Source organism: Podarcis melisellensis (genome assembly GCF_964234715.1).
Source record: "Podarcis melisellensis genome assembly, chromosome: 6".
Taxonomy (NCBI): Eukaryota; Metazoa; Chordata; class Lepidosauria; order Squamata; family Lacertidae; genus Podarcis; species Podarcis melisellensis.
This window is the reverse complement of record NC_138538.1, coordinates 51,803,061-51,827,536: the sequence shown is the minus strand read 5'-3', so window position 1 is coordinate 51,827,536 and position 24,476 is coordinate 51,803,061. Positions and strand designations below refer to the sequence as shown.

Genomic DNA, 24,476 nt, shown 5'->3' with positions numbered 1-24,476 from the left:
TAGGCAGTTTTTTATGCTGCCGAGAGGGTCAGACCCAATGGTTGTGGTCTCTTTACATTGGAGGATGCAGCAATGGAAAGAACAAAACTCTTAAGATGCGAATGCTTTCCTCTCTCCCCATCTAGACACAGGTTGCATATAGGTGTAAATAATCCATGTATCATAAAGGCACCACAGACTCTGCTGTGCCTCTTTTTTCCAAAAGCAAACACAGACCCTGGGTTTAGCGCACCTGGGACCCCAGTATCTTGCACAGCCAGAGAGATGGTGGTGGCATGTAACAATATTAAAAGAAAAACCCTTTCCCTTTTGCCTCCTCAAGGAAGGTCAGGAGGTCCAGTCCCTGCACACTCAAAGCAGCTGTGTTTCTGAGGAATAATTCTATGTCATAATATTCTCCCCACTTCTTTTTTTACACACAATATATATGTTTATAAATAGAACCAATGTGCAAGAGGGGAGCAGGGCCATGCCAGATAGAAACAACCTGATGTTGCAAACATATTGGCCCTGATCCACAGAACCTTGCATGCACCCCAGTTAAACAGGCACCCCATGTTTAGGGAGTGAGGAGGGGAGAGTGAAAGTATATTTCTTCTAGCCATGCTTGTTAAAAAATATCTATAACATATTAAACATATAAGGAACCAAAACACACACACACAAGTGCCAATTACTTCCTGTGAATTATCAGGGGAGACTGATCTGGTTTCAGGCCTCACCCAAAGGCAACTGCTGCTATTGATTAATGTTTGTGCTGCTGAGCCATTGAGAAAGAGCATGCAGAAATACACACCCTTCCATAGAACTCTGCTGGGATGACCTGACACTGCTTCTTGTGAAAATAGTTTTCTTGATTAAAGTAGAACTTTTCACATGAAGTTGTGAGTGGAGTAAGCATTTCAACATAGAATATAACAGGCAGCCAGAAAATAAATGTGGTGAGCTTGGGAGCACCTTTTGACATTCCACAATCATAATCAAAGTTTCAGAGACACAGTCTCATGTTCACCCACTCATCACAGCAGCTTTGCTTCCTTACACAATACCACCTTCTCCTGGATACGACTTACAACAATCCATATTCACGCCCAGTGCTTTTTTTTTTTTTGCTTTTTTTTTTAAGCGGTATGTGCCGGTACACCTTACCAGCACCTCTTTCGCCCCCTGCACTGCCCCTTGGCCTGCTGCCACTTCCACAGCAGCAGACACCGCAGCTTGGAGGTGCTTTGACACAACCCTTTTACGATCACCAAAGAACTTTCCAGGAAGGTGCCTGGGGATCAAAAAAAGGTCGTGCCAGAGCAGAGTCACTTTGGGGCAACACTTTTACAATCACCCGGAAGGCACTTTCCCAGGTTTCATCTGAAGTTCAAGTCCCACACCACAGTGCAAAGCAGCAAATGCTATCGCAGCACTTCAGACCAATTGGAGTAATTTTAATTGAACCTGAGCCTCTTTGGTCCAAGTCCAACACTTCATCATCAACATTCCAGTGCATTTCCAAGAATGATTTTTAAAATATTTGTTTTCATTACACATATACGATAGCATTGCATTCCATGTTTATCAGACAAGGAGTTTCCCCAGGTTCTCATGTCAATATGGTACCTTCAAGTGGGTGAAACTCATTGGCATCTGCACAGCACTGCAGATGGGTATAATTCAGGTGCGATGACTGGCAGGGTCTGACTCACCTGCCTCAGCGGAGATTTTTCCTGCCCCAGCAGCAATCGTAAGCAAATGAAGTCCTCAGTGTTATTACAATGCAAGGGGTACCTTACACCTCCTAAATATAAGCACAAAGTTCCATTTCTGTTGTGCCAAGTATTTCATGTTGAAAAGACCCACACACAGGACACAATAGTAAGCCATGGCACTACTTATGAAGCTGTCCCAAGAACCCACCTTATTCTCCAGTGTGTCACTTTTGAATGTTAGTGCACTAGAGAAAGAAAAGAGTAAGGCTTAGAACAAAATCAAATGGAAAGTAATCTGAATGAAAAGAATGAGAAGAGAAATGAACATCCCATTTTTGGCTACCCGAGATCATAAAACCTTTTAAAATCAATCCTGAGTTCACTTGGCATCCTCAGTTATCTATTACGATCCTGTCCAAGGCTGACTTCTTGTTTCCAGTGATGTTTATTCAAAGTTGCTTTCCTTCCACCAGCTGGACTGCTCTTAAGCACCAGGAGTAATAGATCAACTGCAGGGCCTTAAACCAAGATCCTCTCCCTGCCCATTTCCCCCTTCTAAAAAGGTCTTCAATGGAGAGAAATGCTGTGTTTCTACAGATGTTCCGAATATTTTTTTTCATTCTCTAATGTGCTGCTAAGCATCCATGACCACGATATATAATTAAATAGTAAATTTTATTGCAATAGTCAAACATGCAAAACAAAATGATTTTGTAGGTAGATTATAAATTAAATTGTATCCACAAAGTGTACAAAAATAAAGGGCTAAGTCAATATACAACAGAGCTAAGTTCTATGGGGGGGCTCCCTTCGGGTAGAGCCAGCTCAACCAGACACCCATACAGGTTTTGGTAAGTCACACTGATCATGTCAGCATGGAGTGGGGTGGGGTGAGGAATAGGAAAAAGGCAGGCAACTCCTCATATGCACCAACCTGCAGAGAGGGATGGAAGCATCCAGTGCTTTTTTTCTAAAAAAATGTTTAGGGGTACTCTTGTTTTGGCTGCTCCCCCTCCTACTCACCCCCTTCCTCCCAACAACCACCAGACAAGGGACTCGAGGCAGCGCTGGCACTGAGAGGACTGGAAGGCCCCCCCGGCGACGTGGGGTCGGCTTCAGCGAGGAGGGGCGAGCGCTTGCAGGCTGGCTCTAACCCAGCAAGAGGAGGAGGAGGAGCAGAGCCACCGCCTCCACCGCGGACGCCCCCAGACTCCCCTCCCTGGGCACCAGTGGGGAGAATGATGGAGCTCCAGTCCGCACTGCTACTGCGGAGACAACTGGCATGTCGATTTGTCCGTTGGTCAGTCAGGGCAAAGCAAAATGTTTAGAGGTATGTGCCCCCCTCGGTCCCCATAGAAAAAAAGCACTGGAAGTATCATATCACCATTCTCCATAGCCACACACCTGTTCCCCCAGCCATTTACAGCAGCATATGGGTCTTCGCTAGTCTCCTGTGTTGTGCTGGTATTTTGTGTTGTGGAATAAAGGCCATGTTGATTCCCATTTATACTCCATGGAGATGGGAGTCTTATTATTTGCAAATGAATGCAACCGGAGCCTTTGAAAGCCACCAGCAGCATTCTGGGCCATTTACCCTCCTAGAGAGTATTTCAGGATGGCAGGTATCAAAGCCAGCGGAAAGCCCCCTCAACTCTACTGTGGCAGAGACCATATTTAGAAGGCCGAAACACTGCTGGTTTTTCTCCCCACCCCACCCCCAGTCTTTGATTCAATTATTACCAGCTTTCAATATAAAAGCTGCTTGTGCTATTACAGAAGCTTCATATCAAACCACTTTTCATTTATGTACACACTACAGATTCCAGCTCGGTAGAGTCAAAGAATTAATCACACAGCATGCCACAGGCCCGAGAAATGTTTGATTGATGTGGACACAGGTTAAGGAAAGGTTGCTATGCGTGCCGTTCTCTTGCCCCCTGCCAGGGCGATCCTCCTAGCCTTCTAGTCCAGTCATTTCTCATCCAGGCGGCAATAAAGGTACATCGCTACAGCCATTGCTGCAACCTAGAAAGAGGAGAAAAAGCTTGAGTTTCTACACATCCCGTCCAAGTGCTTTACACAGGCATTGTAGAATTAAAGAAAGTGAAGGCAGCTCCTTGTGCTCCTTATTACATCAAAGAGGAAGCAGGATAACACTGTAAACAAAGACCTGGCACAGCCTTAAAAAGAGAGAATTGATCAAATTTCTAGCCTGCAATTTAAGATCAGAGAACCATCCAATTCAGGATGAGAGGAGCTACCCATCCTGCCCACACATTAACAACTAGTTTCCACCATATGAGAGAGCAATATATTCCTCCAAAATTCTTGGGGTTTTTTCCCCCCCTGGGCCAAAAGAAGCCAACAGCATGCCAAGGAAGTCTGCCCAGCAAGGACAAGGCCAGGCTCCTCCACACACAATACAGTAGCACTTGCACATCTGTTGTGCAATATGATAGTCACCTGGAAGAGGTTTCTGGTGTGGGAGCTTGGGTAAGGGATAAAGTCTTTTAAGAATCCAACAGTACACATGCTCCTCCCTACCCTAGCACTGCTTATTCCTTTCTCCTCTCACAACTTACAGGACTCTTCACATCACTATATATCTAACTGTGAAGTAGTAACATGCTGCCCAGTGTGAAATGGGTTGTTTGCCATTTCATGTTCTGGAATGAATAGTCACGGGTGGCTCTTTAGGCCTAAGCTTCAAATATCCTGTGGCATGCAAGCAAGAAAAGGTGCCAGGATTATGATGGTGGTAACCTTTTCATCATCAAGTGGTCACCGGGTACATGACTAGGAACCAAAACCAGCAATAACATCTACTGTTACATCTCATCATTGGGGGCAAATGCTTCAGTACAAAGAGCATCGTCTTTCGTGGCCACCAGGTCACAACAGTTGAATGGTGGCAGCAGCAGCACAAATCCGTTCAGTCAACCTACCTCTAATGCACAGATCCCAGCTGCAACTCCACCTACTACACCAGCATTCTTACGTATTTCGGACAGCAACTGAGGGAAGCAGCCCTAGGATTTTTTTTTGGGGGGGGGAAATAGTATAAAAAGTAAGTCAAATCCACTGCAACGCCGTTTGACATGATCAAGCAAGTGACACAAATCAGAAATGAGTAATAGTTCCCCTTTGAGGAATTTCATAGATGCTTCAAGAAGACTTTGATTTTGGGGGGGAGGGTGGGTTCAATCATTTGGCAAAACTCACTGACCAAGGCCATGGGAAGCAAAGAGGGAGAAAAGTATTACCTACATGCAAAGCTGCAGAGGTTTCCAGGTGCTAGCCAGAGCCAGCAACGACTTTAGACTGTACTAGCACCAGATGGCCAGTCGTCATAGATGACAAGCAGAAGCAAGGCTAAAGGACACCCACCCATCATTATTGATGTCAAAATGTTTACACCTCATCATTTAAAAACAAAACACACATTTTAATACACATATTGGGGGCAGCAGTACAGTCCTCTACCAACCATCAAAGGTGGTGAGGGGAAATGCAACAGACCCACTAAAAATTTGTTGTGGTCCCCCAGAAATCTCATCCCCAGAGACTCTGGGAAGTCCCCCAAATCTGCCAGCAAATTCTAGTTCAGCTGGAATTCACCAAAAGTTTTGTGTAGAATGCTTCTCAGCAGTGAGATTGACAGCTTGTCGGAAGATGAACTGTTACCCTCATGGCAAGATGCACTTCCCCAAGACAGAGGCTTCATAAATACCCAGCATCTTCCCTCAACACACAAGAGTCAGCAAAGGTTATTCCCCGCCTATTCACCGTCCTTCACATCAAAATGTAGTGAGAAAAACAACAGCACTCATTTGTTTTCTTACTGGCATATCTTTTGCCTGGGCATCGGCTTCAGTGCAAGGAGGTTCACTTCCACAGCAGAATGGTGGATACTCATTGTTCTTCTCAAAGTAGTAGGAACCAGTGAAGTCTGTGTAATTCATTAGACCACAGCATTTCAACTGAAGAGGAGAATGTAAAGAGAGAGAAAAAAGGGGGGGTAACTCACCACAGTATAGCCTTTACATCCTAGACTCCTAAATGGCAACTGGTAATCAACTAATTGTCCCAGTGTCTCATTAAGAGAGCCTTTTCTTCAAGACGGAGAAGAACTATGTGGTAACTTACACAACAATGACCCCTCTGGGACATGAATCTGCAAAGAACTGGAAATGAATGATTCATACTTACTCTAACACTCCCTCACATTCTTTCTAGAAACTGTAAATACAATGTACATACATAGAGTGCTTACACATCATGCACTACAAGACCCAACATTTCAACCAATTGAGCATGTCTCTGAAAAGTAAGAGATTTTGTGAATACATCAGCAACAACCATTTTGCTTTCACATTATTGCATATTTATTTATTTATTTATTTATTTATTTATTTATTTCTCAATTAGCAATCATCACACCTCAGATTAACCTCATTGGCTATGATACTGCCACTGTGCAAAGCTGCAATATTGCAACTGTATCAAATTTTGTTTCACACTTTCTCTCATGTTTCAGAACTTTATGTTCACATGTTTTGTTCTACCCTTAAACTGTCTTCTGCTACCTGTATTGGAAGTACACACTTGACTCCTATGTCAGTAAGAATTTTTACGTAACATACCAATTCATTACACAGATCTGATATGCCATTATATTCAGCCTCTGTGGAAGAATTAGCTACACTCCCTTGTTTTCTGGAGTTTTACCCAACTAGGGAATTGCCAAATTTAAACACTAACCCAGGCACTGACTTTCTGCTTGGTAAATTTGCCCAATCGCTGTCTACAAAACACTTTAGTTCCTCTGGTCCTGAGGACAACAACTTAAGACAATAATCACATGTTCCTTGTAGATATGTGAAAACATGGTTTAACCCTTTCCAAGCCACTTCGGTAGGATTACTTACAAACCTACTCAATATTCCAAGAGAATAACTGATATCTGGCCTACTCCATTGAGAAATATACATCAAACTTCCAATAGCAGCATGATACAACTCAGCATCTATTTGCTTTGTACACTCCCTCTTAGTCTTGAGACTTTGCAATCTTGCATATTGTACTTCTCAAATAATGTACATATTGTACTTCTCAAATCACTGAGCTATTTTGTCTCATTGACTTAGGGCCTTCTCGGTAGTGATACCCGCCCTGTGGAACGCCCTTCCATCAGATGTCAAAGAGAAAAATAACTACCAAACTTTTAGAAGATATCTGAAGGCAGCCCTGTTTAAGGAAGCTTTTAATGTTTAATAGGTTATTGTATTTTAGTGTTCTGTTGGAAGCTGCCCAGAGTGGCTGGGGAAACCCAGCCAAATGGGTGGGGTATAAATAATAAATAATAAATAAATTATTATTATTATTATTATTATTATTATTTTATTATTATTATTATTATTATTATTCCATCCTCAAATAATTTTATTCACTTTTTCCACATTCAAAATAAAGAACCCAAAATGGCAATGCAGAATGTGAAAGAGGGATCACTTTGCAGCTTAAAAAAACAAAGAGCAATCCAACAGCCTTGCCTCCTAGGGTTACCCATTCGTCCAACATATTAACACAGGCAGCCCTTGCAGCTATCTGACTAGGACAGCAGCCCAAGCATTAGGACCTAGAGTTCACTAAGATTCTTCCCTTGCTTGTTATGTGTCATGGCACTGGAATGGGCCTTTCAGCTAACATAGCAACCCTAGGCTCAAACTTTCTTCTAGGCAACTAAGCCTTCAGGATCAGACAACCCAGCTTGCTCCCAATAGTTATTACGTATATATAGTATCTCCCTATTCTCCATGTATTCTCCAATAAGGCCGGCTCCACTGCAATGATAAACTCAGCTGTCCTGGTGGGCAGTTCTATCCTGAACATTCAGGAACTGAAATTACTATTCACCTTCAAAATTGGTTCTCCAGCTTCTGACATGTATTAAAACCCCTTGTAAACTCTTACTGCTCTTCTCTAAATGCTCTCTTTGTACCCACTTCATCATTTGCAAATAAAAGCCACACCCAGTAGTTTTAAAAGACAGGCTGAGTCCAAGAATAAGAATGCCATTGTCCCCTTTGGTATCGTGCAGGCTACTATAAAAACAACCCTGGAACGTACTTGGGTTTCCATCTAAGTCAAGCAGAATACCAAGGACAACCAATCATCACTGCCACTTTACCAATTCTTCATAGTCCCAAGCTGTTCTGTGGGCCAACTTACATCTGCCATTGTCTTGTTCCATACTGTAGTGAGGTCAGGGGACTTCCCATACTCTTTTTTCAATAATTGTGTCACTGTTCCTTGAAGTATAGTCTCGGCCTGGAAGGAGGTGGGAGATAATGGACAACAGCATGTCAGAACACACTGGTAAACTCAAATCCCAAATTGCAGGCAGTGCACATCCCAAACAAGATCTGTTTGGATCAGTAACCTGAATTCCTTTTCTAAAGAGCAACATTTTTGGAGCTTTTGTATATTTAGGGTTGTATATATTTAGGGTTGCCATATTTTGAAGAGCAAAAAAAGAGGACGCTATGATGACTCTCACTTAAAATACTCTTACTATATGTAGGCTATAGAAGCTGTGATATATTGCTGAGGGGGGACAGGAGAAGAGAAGAGGAAAGCAAGTCTTCAGCCATCTGTTATGTCTATATCTCATCCAGAAAGTATAGCCAGAGACATTTTGGCAAATTACAAAATCCACCCAGACAGAAATTTTACCCCTGAAAAGGAGGGCATGTCCTAGAAAGAGAGGACACATGGCAACCCTATTAACCCCTAAGCCAATCTGGTCTAAACCCTATGCCTTAAAGGCCAAACTTTAATATCTTTTTTTATCTGTTTGCCCCATTCTTTTTATGATATGGGGCTGTGGGGTAAGAAGGGCCCCAGATCTTCCCTGCCTTATTCCCCCCCCCCATACTCTCACCCAATTCACCTTTAGAATAGCCAGGTTCGCTTTTGGTAAAACTGCCTGAAGTTCCCCTCATTATATTATTTAGTAGTAGTAGTAGAAGTAGTAGTTGTTGTTGTTATACACCACCCTTCATCCAAAAATCTCAGGGTGGTTCACAAGATAAAAAAAGATATTAAAGTTTGGCCCAGTCACCTTCCATTTTATACATGAGCAAACATGGCTGTTCAGTTACTTTTAGGCTGCATACATCCTATAATTTTAAAGCACATTGAAAGCACAATGAAAGCACATTGTTCCTCCTCAAATAATTCTAGGAACTATAGTTCACCCCTCACAGAGTTACAGTTCCCAGCAACCCAGCAAGGAATTCAGGCTATGCTACCTGTGGATAACAACTAATTTTTTTTGTCAGGGATACACACAGCAACAACATGATATATTGCTAGGAAAAGCAGGAACTGAAAACAGATCGTTCTGAAAATGGGAGGCTGAAGTACAAATATTAAACCGTGACAAACAAAGCTGGTCTTTGACTCTTATTTACATTTAAGTTAAAGAACCCTTGCAGGAGGGGGGAAGAGAAGGTTTCAGGTTTCCTTCACCCTTAATTCCCTTTTGATGTTAACAATTAGGATCTCCCTGAAGCTCTTGCAAATTAGCCAGACCCATGATTCTGTGTGTATCAGCAAAATAATCAGAAGTTTAAATGAATTGAAACAAAACAAACATGGTTGTTGCTCCATCACACCCAGTTTGTTTCTAGACAGATGAAGGTCCAAACTAGGAGCAGCCATCTCTTCTCATAGGTCAAGAAAATCATCCTGGTATAAATTTTAATTCCTCAATAAATAAATAGGAAAGTCTCTTTGTTGTCACATATGCCTTTATTTGGAGATTTGTGTACCACCCCAACCAAGAAGTTCCAAACCATTAAGTAAATTAAAACCAATTCATTGAATGAAGGTATTTAATGTTCCCAAATGCAACATACAAAAACCATTAAGATATGTCAATGTCCAAAACACTGATGTAGGGATTTTGCTACTTTCAAGAAACTTTGGCTTGAACTACTCTTTGTAGCATTTCTCAACTACACACCTTCCCCTAAAAGAGCCATGTGATACAGTGGTTGGAGTGTTGTTCAGGGGCTTGGGAGACCAGGGTTAAAATACTGTACCCACTCCACCATGAAGCTCTGGGCCAGTCATGGTCTCTCAGCCTAACCTACCTCACAGGATTGTTGTGAGGGTAAAGTGGGGAGGGAAAGGACCATGTCTGCAACCCGGAGCTACTTGAAGGAAAGGCGGGGTTCTAAATGTAATTGTGAATGAATAAATAATAGCATAGCATTATTTCAGCAGAGGCTAGGAAATAAGGTGTGTTTTGTGTGTGTGTTTTGTTTTGTTTTGCTCTCCCCCAGTACTGAAAGCCTATCACTCAATGAGGGAGTGTTTTGAGATTTACAAAGGCACTTACACCAAATGCTTTGAAGCAGTCGGAAGCTGAAACATCTACAGGCTAGGACAGCTACTTCAAGACTAAGCCACTTGTTCCATACTCATCCCTCTACTCCATGTTACTTACAAGAGAAGTGTAGACCAGGGCCACCACTGCAGCAGCAACTTCTATTATGAAGATGATCAGGACAATTGAGAAGAACTAGGAGGGGAGAGAGAGCTTAGGGTCAGATTGTTCACTCCATAAAGTGTCAAATACAAGAAAAAGGCAATGACTGTTTGGATCGCTTGGACAAGTGTGCTATACAGCTATCTTACCTTTCCAAGGATACCTAGCTACAAGTCTTCAAGAATTTGCAAATGGCACAAAGAGGGACTATCAACACCATATTCTAGTGGGGATTTTCCACTGCTCTGGACTTCCTTGTGCAGTATGAGGAGACACAGACCTGGATCTCCCACAAGAAAGAGATGCAAGCACTTCTTCAAATCACAGCCTGGCTTCCTAGATCTTTCAGCATACTGAAAGACATTTTCATGTCAGTGCAGAAGTTCTGACTTTTCTCAGATCACTCTAGAACACATATATAGCCACAACTTCCTCATCAGATGAGAAGGCTTAATATTCACATGTCTGTTTTCTCTTAACAAGAAGAGGAAGGAAATGGGGATCAAGACACATGACGGCAACTCCAAGTACCACTATTCTCTCTATGGGTAAAAGATTTGATGACTTAGGATCCCTTCCTTCCTGAGTCAAGCATTCAGACAGGTTGTCTGACCCAGGGGTAGCCAACCTGGCACCTTCCAGATTGGTTGTTGACTACAGCTCCCATCACTCCTGGCCACTGGCTATGCTGCCTGGGGCTGATGGAAGCCGAGACTCCAACATCATCTGGAGGGCCACACATTAGCCAACCCTGCTATAGGAGGACAGCTTTCCCCATGTCTTCAGTGCTCAAGTTTATCAACAAGCACTTTTCCTTAAAGCAATGCAACTGTACACATCTGCAGCAGGCAAGAGATGGAAATTGCTTAATGTCTGCATTTTACCATGATGAGGAGGCACTTGCTCTCCTTCTGAGCGCCACAGCATCCTAGGAAGCCCAACAAAAACAGGACGGCTCCAATGGCAATGAGAAGGTAGCCCACATTCACAAACTGCAGGACACTGGAGGACAAAGGGCCAAACGTGCTGACAAAGTTGCTACTGTCAACACTGACCCAGATCCCAATGCCCAGGAGTGCTCCTCCGCCAATCTAGGAAAGAAAGAAAGAAAATAGAGTTATTTCAAAATGTAGGTACTGGAAACACAGACAGTGACCCATAATTATGACACTTTAGGCCTATGCAACAGATGGCACCCACCTAGCTGCAAACAGCTCACTAGGCTACATATTGTATGTAGCCTGTCAGTTGAAGCACTAGACACCTTCCCCTCCACCCCATTTTTGCAGTCCCAGGCAGGCAACAGAAAATGAGATTCATGAGACCTTCATAGGTCATTCTATATAGCTGAAGGGCTGCATTTAACTTGGCAAGGCACAAGGTGTGCAGGTTTGCTGTACCTGAACCAGACAGGTTAGTGGAGACAACCTTTACAACTATTATTAGTCGTATAAAAGACTCAGACAACAGCTGCCCTTTGAAGCTTTTTCTTTTAAAAAAGAATGAAACTTCTCACAAGACATTAGGAAATGTAGGCTTCTGCCTGCCAGCCATCATTGGCAAGAGTGCAAGCCTTCTTCTATTCATTTTATTAATAAAACAAAGAGCCACCCCAACGTTGAGAGTGCTTAGGGACACAATTGGGAATATCAGTAGTAACTATTAATTCCAGGGCATTTCCTAATTTTTCTTGGTTCTCATCAACAAGAATGTCTAGTCATGAAGATGCAGGGGGTCAAGAGTCCACAAATCAAGTTTGCATGAATTTTGGCTTTTCTTTCATATACAATTGTACCAGAATGTTGTTAATCTCTATTTCATAACCTAAGGCTATGCTAGGGACATGTGACCAGAATATCCTTAAAAGAATTAACTGCCAATACAGAGGCCCTGGATCAGTTTGGGACCGTGATCTTGGAAGTGGAGGGTGAGCTGTCTATATGTTTCCCCTGTGGAGTAGATAGCAAGCTGGGAGAAGCGGCAAAACTTACTCCCCACCACAATCCCATTATGATTTGTGAGTTAAGACAGATTATTTGCTTTTTTAAAATGGAACATCCTGATCATAATTCTCCCATATCATTTCTATCTTGTGAAGTACAGAGGGACAACGTGTGTTGGAACTCATTGTTCACTGGTTTCTAGAGTTCAAACAAATAAACTGCTTTTGCGGGAGGGAGAAGCAGCAGAGAGAGATACAAAAAACAACAACATATCCTTGGTTTTGTCCACATTATTTATGCAGTGCTCTCAGTAGGTATATACCTGTGTTTTGTATTGCCTTTTTTATTTTGTAAAATCCACTGTGACCATTTTTGGGGAAGGGCAGTATAGATATTCCTTAATAAACCAACCATCAAATAAATACTGGTGCAGGTGTTCTGAAGGGATTGGGACCTTAATGGGAAATACAAGTCACACACACCTTGTTGAACAGAGGTTCAACAGGCACCACTTTGTGTTTTAATCTCATCTATCATATCTGTAACAGCTAGGAACCCACCCTTTTTCACACAACAAATAGTTTTAGTTGGCTCCTATGTCAGGAATAGAATATTGAAATAAGCAATGCTATTAGGCCACAATCCTATTTAATTGGGAATAAACCCCAATGAACTTAGCAGGAGTCACTTTTGACTAGACATGTATAGGACTGTTAGTGGCTGAAGAAGCACAGCCGTCTCCTCTCGACTAAGGAGAGACAGGTTAATTCTAAGTTTAGAACAAGGGTGTCAAAACCAGACAGGACTTCTAAGAGCTGTGTGGATGATGTTTCCACAGGTGCAGCTTCTTACACCTGTATGGCAAGGTGTGCTTTGCCAAAACTCCCTCTTCTACCTAATCATTAGTGGTTTGCGAATTATTTGCAAACGTTCCAAGGTCTCTTGAATTACATCAAGCCAAGAGGTTGAAGAGTTCCAACACAACAAGAGTCTTTGTCCACTTCCTGATTCCCTCTCTAGGCAAGTCATATCAAAAACCCGCTCCCAAGGCCTTGGTCCCAGTCCTTTGTTTATTTAAAAAAGTGAAGTATGCATTTGGCACCATGCAGAAATGGTCCCAAGCTATTCAAAGCAATTATCCTTGGCCGGAGCTGCCAGTTTTGTTTGCCCTCAAATAAAAGGGCAGGGCGGGCACTGATTCGGTACACACTGAAGAGCAGATTCCAGGTAGGACCTTGTTAATGAAGTGGAGGAAGAGTCAAGACAGCAGCGTTCCACCTTTGTCCTTTGGCAAAGGTGAAAGAGCCAAAGATCAGCTATGGCAGTGGGGCAATGATGGGGCAGGGCCAGAGGCAAAAATGAGCAGGACAATGAATGCGAAATTCACCCTTGCACAGAGGCAGTGGCGGATCTTCATGCTCCAGCACCGGGGGGTGGAGGAGGGCAGGCGGGGGCAGGGCTGGCATGTGTCCTGGGGGCATGGCATGCCGCCCGTAGGGGTGTGGTGCCCTGCGCAGGTGGGGAGAACAGCCGCGATGGCACCCCACCAGGATCGCGCAGCCAGGGGCGGTGCACTCCCCCCGCACGCCTCTTCCTCCGCCAGTGCACAGAGGGCTAGTTTCTACACACGCCCATTCGTCTCCATCCAGGCAAGCAAAACGCATTATCAGAATTCAAGGACACATTTCAGCCAAGCAAAAACACTCAAGGAGGATACAAATAAGGCCAGTAAAGTGCATCACCTTATGGCCAGAAGGCTTATAAAGCTGTATTTGCGCCCCCTCCATGGTGCTTGAGATTCTCCACACCTGCACTTTACTAGACCAGGTCTTACTTTACACATGAACCCAACCCCATACCTTCAGAAGCCCTTGTATATATACAGCTGTGTGTATATATACACAGAGGACTCTGTCCACATCATCAGAAAGCAACAGGTGGCAGGGTTCCTGATCACGTGGAAAGAGCCCTCCATGCTTATATGTACAAGCGTTCTGCTCAGAAACCACATGATCATGTAAAGGGGGAAATGCCATTCATAGTCACTGAGCATGCAACCTCACTGCCTGAATGTACCAAATCCATAGTGTCAACCTCTCCCACATAATTCTTTACCAAGAAGCTTGGTAAAGATAAGAGCAGCAAGGGATATTGTTTCCTCTGCTTTCAAGACTCTGCATCAGCAAACCCCCTTTATGAATCTTCCCTTTAAAGAGGAAGTTGCTCCATTCCAAGAAATCTGTACCCTTGCCAGAGTCTGTTGAAGAAGCCCATTTTGGATCCTGAGGGCAGGAATTAAGGACCACATCTCTCATGCGAAGACATCTTCCCTATACAGATAAGAGAAGTGGCATATACACTACCACATATGATTACCATACAAATGGATGCCAGGAAGGCATAGCTGGCACAAACTATCAATGAAGCAATAGAGACAATGTGTGTTGTCTTCATGAGGATGTGCAGAGATGCAACACATGACGGATCCCCATGTAGACAGCAGCCCCCCAGGGTTATAAACAGATCTTCTTAGATCCCCATAGCCCAATCTCTTCTTCTACACTACCCCACAAACGTAGTAAGAAAGCACTGAAGATATACCCCCATAGTCTATTGTATTCATTATATTTTAATATTTCTGCTTATAAACCCAGCATTTGTCAGCACTTACCAACCGGTCTGCTCTGTGTATTATTTTACTTTTATTTATATTATTTATTAAATTTGTATATTGCCCTTCATCTGCAGATCTCAGGGCAGTAAACAATCTTCCTTTCGGAAACCCAAAGGAGTTCATTTAAAATTGGAGCTGATTTAGGACAAAACTTTTGAGATGATTTGGGTTGTATTCAACTAAATTTTATTTATAGCAAACCCATGGAAATTAATAGACCTAAGTTAGCCATTAATTTCAGTGGGGTCAACTCCAAGTAAAAATTAGTTAAATGCAAGCCCTCAGATTTGGTTCTTTTGGAATGAAGGTCACTGGGAGCTAATGGTGTTATCTGTGGTGTGAAATTTACTTACACTTAAAGGTAAAGGTAAAGGGACCCCTGACCATTAGGTCCAGTCGTGGATGACTCTGGGGTTGCAGAACTCATCTCGCTTTACTGGCTGAGGGAGCTGGCATACAGCTTCCGAGTCATGTAGCCAGCGTGACTAAGACGCTTCTGGTGAACCAGAGCAGCACACGGAAACGGCGTTTACCTTCCCGCCAGAGCAATACCTATTTATCTACTTGCACTTTGATGTGCTTTCGAACTGCTAGGTTGGCAGAAGCAGAGACTGAGCAATGGGAGCTCACACGGTTGCAGGGATTCGAACTGCCGACCTTCTGATTGGCAAGCTCTAGGCTCTGTGGTTTAACCCACAGCACCACCCGCTTACACTTACATACTAGCTAATAATAAAAGGGAAGGTTCACAGAATTAACACACCAACAGATCTTTCTCCCCCATTAAGTTTTAGAGGGGAAAGGGTCCAGGGCTTTGGACTCTACATAGGACACTAGTCCCAAGACTGCTGGATTGTTCTCTCTTGCCACCCACCCACACCCTGAGATCATCACTTCCAGTCGGTTGAGGTAGGAAGACAGACAGTTCTTCAACTCAGCTTCCAGAGCTGTCTCCAGCTAGTTTCTATGGCAACAGTTTGGCCCAAACTTACTAACGAAGTAGATACTTAACAGACCTGGCTAAGCTATTTACCCAACAAAAGGACTAGTTTGGCCATCAACAGTCTCTCTTTCTGCAGAATCCAATCTTATAGCTAGAACAAAATAGCCGAAAACCTATTTAGTCCAACCGCAAACTTATTACAGAATGTTGCAACACCCCATGGAACTATTGCTCCGAACATACATACAGATTTCTAAAGCCCTAGATCCCCTCCAGCCTACATAGGGCACTCAACATAATGCAGATCACCTCACAAGAACTCACTTCAGCTAGAACCCCAGTGCATTTAGGGAGCCACTTGGAAGCTATTCCTGTGGGTTTGCAGGTAGATGAAAAAAGACAAAGAGTATGCCAAAGGAATCGGCTTGAGCCAACGTCAGAGACTTCCTTGAGAGTGTTGCCATTGAGGCACCAGTGGAGTGTGTAGGAGGGCGGCTGCACAGCTTGTAGAAACCCTATTAACAGGGCAAACATGAAACCAACACGACACCCACAGAAACCATAAAACCCACTCAGCCTGTCCAGAGACAAGGAAGGAGGCTTGAGAATACATTTTAATGAGTACTTTGGCTTGCGTCATGATAGTGTTCAAGCTACCCATTGCCGTTTTGTGGGCTTGGCCTGCCATTGCATGAAGGCACACCCGTCATCTGGGATCATAAACCACAACCAAATATCACAGTGCTGCATGAGTTTGCCCCATGGATGTGGCAGCTGAAGAGGCAGCCAAAGTCAGAGGACATTCCCCACAAGCCAAGCCCCGCATTAGGCAACCGCTCCATGTTGTTCAGTACAAGGTTTATCTGTGAGCCAAAACAGCTGTAACCTGTGTAGGTGGACAGATTCTGGATTCCTTGAATGTACTGTGCAGGATACTGAATGGCACAGTAAACCAGGTCCAGCACAGAATCAGAAAAGGCCAGCAGGTCATGTGATACAAACTCTAGAGATGTTTATCCTGAGATAAAAGGCACATCTAGGTGAGATTCACAATTGGATCTCTCATGGCTTTTTTTTTTTTTACATAGATATTAAATAAATTCACCATAACTAAGAAGGAGCAAATCCAACTGGGAACGCTGTATTTTAAAATAGTTTTTACCCTTGCAGTTTCCCCCAAATGAGCCTCCCTCTCCTGGCACACAGTTATTTGGCCTGTAGGGGAAACACATAAAGGTAGCTGTTTGGTATCACTGATCTCCAGCCTTATCTAGTTGTGCCCTAAGACTATTCACAGAGTGTACTTATGGTATGTCTCAGGCACAGTATTTGTAGTTAAAACTCTTCAGTAGCATCAGGGTTCAGCAGGTAAAGACCATTGTTCTGATCACTAGAGTTGTTACAACAATGACGTGCATCTTGTTAACAAATTATATACGGGAAGCACGCTGTCAAAGAGAAAACCTTGTATTTCTTAAAGTAAGATTTGTCCAAGCTAAGACTGTTACCAGTCCTTCTGTTTGGGGATCAGCATGCAGTACAGTGCTAAACTTATTTTCTTAAAAAGTAAGTGCCCTTAGGATTAGTGCCTATGTTATATTTTGGCTGTGTACATACCATATGTTTAAACCACATTTCTGCCCCTGCAAAAAATTAATAATCAGGGGTTTACTCCTCACAGAGGTGTAATTCCCAGCACCCTTAACCAACTACAGTTCCCAGGATTCGGGGGGGGGGGGTTGAATGTGCTTTAAATGTATGGTATGTATATTGCCTTTATCTCTCAAGATCTTTAAACATACAAACATGGGTTTGTACATGAGTTACCTAAAAATAGGTAAACTACCTATTTAGTAGCGTTACCTATAAAGAAAAACTAGGCAACTTATAGGGTTTGCCTCACCAAGTTATACTTTTACAGGACCAGCTACCTCGTTCATAGGGAGAAAAGGGTTAATACTTACCACAATGGCCAGGTTAAATAAGACCATCATGACCTTCAAGAAAGTGAAGCAGCTCATCTTGAATGCTATAAAAAAAATTAAGGAGAAAGTTAACTAACAGCAACTCAAAAGCCTCTTAGTTTAAAGAGGTCTAATCCCAACTCATGATCCAGACATTTGGGCACAGGGTTAGTACATGGTCCAATGCAAAGCAGGTTTACTAGGAATTCTCATTGGAAGATTCAGTGTAGTAAGCATGCTCCAAATTGCAGCTTCAGAAGCAGGTGGAACTTATGCAAGAGTATACATAATCTAACATGCTTCTCATGCACACACACACACACACACACACACACACAGAGAGAGAGAGAGAGAGAGAGAGAGAGAGAGAGAGAGAGAGAGAGAGAGAGAGAGAGAGAGACTGCTATGTTCTTCTTCAACTAGATTAAAATCCCTTTCTATCTTGAATCAAATCCTCTTTTAGATACATATTTTAGGAAACGTCCTCCCCACTACATTCTACAGAGCATTAGAAAGATACTTTAGTAAATGAAGAAGAAAGCACACCAGAAATAGAACTTTAAGCATCTCTGGTGGCAACAGCACCTTTTGCCTTAAGGGAGGGGACCAGTTAATGCCATTTTGCCAGGGCAGCAGTGAGGGAAACAAACACCTGGTGAACTGAGGAGAGGATTTTGAAAAAGATCTTTCCCCTCAACCTCACTTTGCTATCTCCACCTGGGAGGGAATCAAAACAAGGAGCCACAAGACAACATCATTTGGTACCATCAATAGTACTTGGTATTCCTGATCCATCGAAAAGAGTAGCCTAGTCGTTTACTTTTGTGAACCATGTCAGTTAAAGCAGCAGCTTTACAAACCTTGTACGGTCAATTTTAATAAAAGTCAATTTCTCCTCTTCACATTCCTCTGTAATTTTTGTGGGAAGATTTCAAGGAGGAACCACACTGAAACAAGCCGCCCTTAAACCAGCTTTCTGCTTTAAAGGAAGAGATTTGAATCTACTTCACACACTGATGCCAGTAAACACAGATGAAACACACATCAGTCTCCTTCTTCAACAACAAAACCTTTACAGACCAAATAAGTTCTATAGACTCACCTTAAAAGGCAAAAACCAACTCGAGAAAAAGACCTGGACAACTCTCAGCTACCTTTCCAGTAGGCAAAGCAGTCAGCTTTTAAAGTAAACTGAACCAGCTGTTGTTTCAAGCTATAATAAATATCCCTTCAGCCTATAAGATGTATCCCTTTTTCAGGCCAATCAAATCTCTCTAAGGGCAAAAACCACACCTCTCTAGCACTTTATTTTTTTTTTTAAAAAAATTAAGCAACAGGGAGTAGACTAGTTTTCTTTATTCTTTACTGCCCTCTGATGGCTGTAGGTGAATATTTATTAATGCATAAGAATTTTTAAATGTACTTGCACATGCATGTACACTAAGGACAGCAAAGTCCTGCTACCTGGAAGAGTGTGTGTGTGTGTGTGTGTGTGTGTGTGTGTGTGTGTGTGTGTGAGAGAGAGAGAGAGAGAGAGAGAGAGAGAGAGAGAGAGTGTGTTTCTGTGCATGCAAGTGCAGTGTCAACAGCAGAAATGGAAACTGCTGCCATTGCATTACATTCCACACCTAGCCATGGTCCTCCCTGCCTTTGCAAGTGACAGCTTCTGGCGGTGGAATTAAAGGAGGAGCATAACAAGCCATGAGAGGAAGATGCACAGTGCTGCAGTGGCGTAGCGTGGGTTGTCAGCACCCGGGGCAAGGCAAGTAATTTGCGCCCCTAACCCGTGGATTTTAGCACTGTGAGTGCGAGCGCACCCCCCTCCCAGATGTTGCGCCCGGTGCGGCCGGCCCCCCCTGCACCCCCCACGCCACTGCAGTGCTGGACATGCTGGCTTGCTGGCTTGCTCACATGTTGCCCATCCTGACACCCTGCAAGAGCTTCTCAACCACTGGTGCCAGCAAGTCCACAAAACCACCACCAGGCCACAAGAGTATATTCAGGGGCTAGGTACAGTGGCGGAGCTTCATGCTCCAGCATTGGGGGCAGAGAGCAGGCGGGGGCAGGGCTGGCACACGTCCTGGGGGCATGGCACACCGCCCGCAGAGGCGTGGTGTGCCGCCTGCGGGGGCATAGCACCCAGCACAGGTGGGGGGAATGGCCGCAATGGCACCCCACCGGGATCGCACTACTGGGGACAGTGCACTCCCCCCGCACTCCTCTTCCTCCGCCAGTGGCTAGGTAGACTTACTTTCTCAAGTGATTTGCTCTACATGGACTGTGCCCTCCTGTGGTGCAACAGGTCAGTGTGTCTGGCTGTTATTCAGAAGGTTGGTGGTTCAAGCCCACCCAGGGGCAGAATTCCCACATTGCAGGACCTTAGATGACCCTTGGGGTCCCTTCCAACTCTACTGTTCTCTGATTCTATGACTTTAATATTAATGTATGCAGAATATAAATTCAAAGCTATGAAAGCGGTACCTGCACTGAGCCACTAGGAGGACCTCTGTCATCACATAAAAAGCCGTGGAATGCAACCGTCTACATGTCAGACTTAAGCCTTGCTAAATTCATTCCCTGCCATCTGAGACAATTGTCTCCATTGGTCATAATGGGCCAGCTCTATTCCCAAGTCAAGAAAGTTTTGGCAGCCTTTTCAAGTTGGGGACTGAAGAATGGCAGCTCACACTAAAACAATCTTAAATAGGCATTCCCAAAAGGCAACGATATGACACTCCCATCCCAGTATATAGCGACATTTAGAGCATACAGATTTTTAGCAGCCTCTTACTATAAACAAAGGGACGCAGGTGGCGCTGTGGGTTAAAGCCTCAGCGCCTAGGACTTGCCGATTGAAAGGTCGGCGGTTCGAATCCCTGCGGCGGGGTGCGCTCCCGCTGCTCGGTCCCAGCGCCTGCCAACCTAGCAGTTCGAAAGCACTCTCGGGTGCAAGTAGATAAATAGGGACCGCTTACCAGTGGGAAGGTAAATGGCGTTTCCGTGTGTGGCTCTGGCTCGCCAGAGCAGCGATGTCACGCTGGCCACGTGACCCGGAAGTGTCTCCGGACAGCGCTGGCCCCTGGCCTCTTGAGTGAGATGGGCGCACAACCCCAGAGTCTGTCAAGACTGGCCCGTACGGGCAGGGGTACCTTTACCTTTACCTTTACTATAAACAAAAACAGCTCTTCTGCATCAGACCAGAAGCTCATCTGGTCCAGCATCTTATTTCTCAAACACAGTGAGCAACCAGATGCTTATAGGATGTCCGCGATCAGATCGTGAGCCAACCCACCCACACAGCAAGATGAGATGACCGCAGGATCCACAGGGACAGCAGGTTCGACCTCCAAGGAATGCATCGCCCACTGATGCGAAGGCTGTGGTGTGCTCCTTGGAGGTTGGATCTGCCTCTTCCTCAGCAGCCCACCCCCATGTGTCTGACGGCAACTCGGGCCTTGCCAGTGCAAAGATTCCCTTGACCTCTGCTCCGACGTACATCAGAGACTCAAGCGTACAGACTTGAGGACACTTTACTCATCAGTGTATACTGCGCAGCAGAAGAGGCTTGAGGCTGTAGATACATACTAAGCTACACATTTATTAAATATAAATCAGGACAAAGAAACATTTCGTCTCTCCTTGCCATCTTCTCAGAAAGAGAGCCAAAAACAACAGCTATACAGAGCGGATTTTCCGCTTACGCCAGCAATCTGCACTGGAATGTAAACAGACATGTGACACGCAACAATCCCATGTCTGCAGCAAAAGGTGGAATGGAATTCCAACAGTGTCCACCACAGTGGTCTCTTCGCAAATAGGAGGCGGTGCTGGTCTCCTCCCACCCCTAGGGATGAAATGGCAGGGACTTGTCTCTGGGGTCTCCCGGGCCCTGCACCTATCCAGCATGATTCAGAGTGGACCCTTCCACCTTGCCCCTATGGCAGCCTTTGATTCTCAGTACAACCATCAGGTGAGGTTGATCTGATTCCCCTCCTAGTTCCTAATGTATATTTTCAGTCACCTCCTTGCTTCCAATATAGATATTCACTTCCCACCTTATTCCCAATGCAGATCTTCATTCATCCCTCCTTCCCTTGCAGGGAAGCGGGTACCATTTTGTGGTTTGCCTCAGGTACTAAAATTACTTGATCAGGCCCTGAATGAAGTCCATAGCCGCCTTCCGCTTTTGTTCCTCAGTAAGTGGTATTTAATGTTGCCTCTGATCCTAGAGATAGTACACAGCCATCCTGTTTCTCATAAGGACAAGGACAGAGGTCACAGAAAGAGTGGAGCAACAGTCACCTGTGGTGGCATTTCTGGGCCTCCTGCAAAGAGACCACATGCTTTGCATGCAGAAGATCTGGGACTTGCCTATCAGAATAGTTAAGATGAAGCTAGCTAGTCCAAATGTGTGGCGGTTCCATATGCATTTATCCAAGTAGTACCGCAATCTTGACAAACCTAACCTGTCTAACAGAAAACACCAGACAGCCAATGGCATAAGATAAAAGTGAACCAAATCTATTTACCTGGGTTTGTGAAATGCAGTTGGTTTTCACTGCATTTCCGGATGTCCCAGACGTGTTGTGACTTCATCTGACAGTCAGCTAGTTGTCCCAATGGTACAGCTTCCTCTAGATGCTCAGCTTTCTTTGAACCTAAGAAAAATCCCATTTCTACAGAAAGGGGACGGTCATTTTGAGGGAAGACAGAGACTAATTACTTTAAATGTCAGAGAGAACAAGGAAGCAAGATTGTATAGAACAGGTCACTGCCATGATCAGAGCTTGAGATGCTTTACTCAATGTGACTTTGAAGGATCATATGGATGATCTATTTCAGATCTCTGGAAGCCTGCTTCAGGGTTTGCCCGAGTCTGCAAGTAGCTGTGGTCACAATACCAGGGCTGTTATTAGGGGATGGCCAAAACAGGGGCATAACTTGCGTATATTAGGGAAAGTATGAGAAAAAAGCATCCATACACAAAAATGTGTATATTGAGAGGAAATGTGACTAAAATGCTGCCAATTTTGGGTGAGAAAGAAAGAAAGGAAGGAAGGAAGGAAGGAAGGAAGGAAGGAAGGAAGGAAGGAAGGAAGGAAGGAAGGAAGGAAGGAAGGAAGGAACTGATACAGAAATGTTGGTAACTGAACTTAATTAAGACCAGAAACGTAAGAAACTGAATTTGACAAATTCATCAGTTGCTACTACAGGCCTTTGATCTAAATGGGAAGCGTATTCCAAAATTGCCCTAGGGTGGTTTTTACTCTAAAATAAAAGCTAAATTAAACACACCTGTCATCTATAGTTTGACCCCTGAACCTAAGGTGATCTTGGATCTACTGCCCTTAGAGAGCTATCCACCCTTTGTGGGTGTCTACACTCAACACAGGGAGGCGGGTGGTGCTGTGGGTAAAACCTCAGCGCCTAGGACTTGCCGATCGTCAGGTCGGCGGTTCGAATCCCCGCGGCAGGGTGCGCTCCCGTTGCTCGGGCCCAGAGCCTGCCAACCTAGCAGTTCGAAGGCACCCTGGGGAGCAAGTAGATAAATAGGGACCACTTACTAGCGGGAAGGTAAACGGCGTTTCCGTGTGCTGCGCTGGCTCGCCAGATGCAGCTTGTCACGCTGGCCACGTGACCCGGAAGTGTCTGCGGACAGCGCTGGCCCCCGGCCTCTTAAGTGAGATGGGCACACAACCCTAGAGTCGGACACGACTGGCCCGTACGGGCAGGGGTACCTTTACCTTTTACCTTTTACACTCAACACATGGATGTCACTGAACAAGGCCATTGGAGGTAATGAATCTGGTGCTCCTGAAAGGTGACCCAGGTCTTCTACATAGTTGCTCTGTCTCTGTAGTCATTCCTTACCAGACTCAGATACATGTCTGTAGATCACACTGTATGCAGGCTTAACACACACACACCCTTCTAACACTGTGTCCACATCCATTCATTCAAAACCACACTGACTTCCCTTTCCTATTACTTTCAGGCAGGTGGGAAGCCCCGTATATTCTGCCTCTAGAGCTTTCCAATCAAGTAATTCACCAGCTGAGGTTGGAACAGATACCCCAGTCCTATGACAGTTCATCTCCCACCCTTTTGGCCAGATAGCCATGGCTCTCCCCGGGTTGACTTTATACAGCCTTCCTTTTGCAACACATCCCATTGCTACTGGACTACTGTATACAAAGTGCTAGTTACAGAATTCAGAAGTGCAGAGGGGTTTTGCAAAATGAGGACAGTCAAGCTGTGGTTATGTGAGAATCTCATTACTCACCTACCCAACCGAACCAGCTCATGTCTTCATCTGATGCAAGGCTCCTACACGGCTAATAAGGAGAAAGGGTTTCATTAGGAATTCTGATTCTTCCAGCCTTTTAAATTACAGCCTGCTGTCGAGTTCTGCTTTCTGTTTCAAATTCCTTTACACATCCAGTTCCACTTTACTGGAAAGGGGAGGTTTTGTTTTCCATGACTATTTTTTTGGCATGAAGATCTAGGTCCGTCCCCCCCCCCCCCGCCCCGTCCTGACCAAAAAAATGCTTCCTTTGTTCTTACTGTGAGATCATTTTTACCTAAGGTAAGTCAACTAATTACAAGTGCTTTATCAGCCAATAAGTGTAATATAGCCACTGGTGCTGTATAGTCTATTAGGCACACAGAATCCCTCAATATGTTCCAAGCATGTA

The 24,476-nt window shown here is 44.3% G+C and overlaps 1 protein-coding gene across 2 annotated transcripts; it reads right to left on the bottom strand.

Annotated features, from left to right (window-relative positions):
* Positions 1 to 2,356: 2,356 nt before the first annotated feature.
* On the bottom strand, positions 2,357 to 24,097 carry TSPAN1 (tetraspanin 1). 2 transcript variants are annotated; one of them, XM_081914026.1, is made up of 9 exons: positions 24,065 to 24,097; positions 22,311 to 22,457; positions 17,782 to 17,846; positions 11,142 to 11,348; positions 10,216 to 10,290; positions 7,932 to 8,030; positions 5,543 to 5,680; positions 4,646 to 4,729; positions 2,357 to 3,725 (listed from the first exon to the last, which is right to left on the bottom strand). In XM_081914026.1, the coding sequence occupies exons 1-9, from the start codon at positions 24,084 to 24,086 to the stop codon at positions 3,672 to 3,674; spliced, it is 891 nt and encodes a 296-aa protein (XP_081770152.1). In that variant the 5' UTR covers positions 24,087 to 24,097; the 3' UTR covers positions 2,357 to 3,671. The 2 variants fall into 2 exon arrangements, with proteins under 2 accessions (XP_081770152.1, XP_081770153.1); XM_081914027.1 differs by lacking the exons at positions 22,311 to 22,457; positions 24,065 to 24,097 and adding an exon at positions 18,884 to 19,032.
* Positions 24,098 to 24,476: the final 379 nt, after the last annotated feature.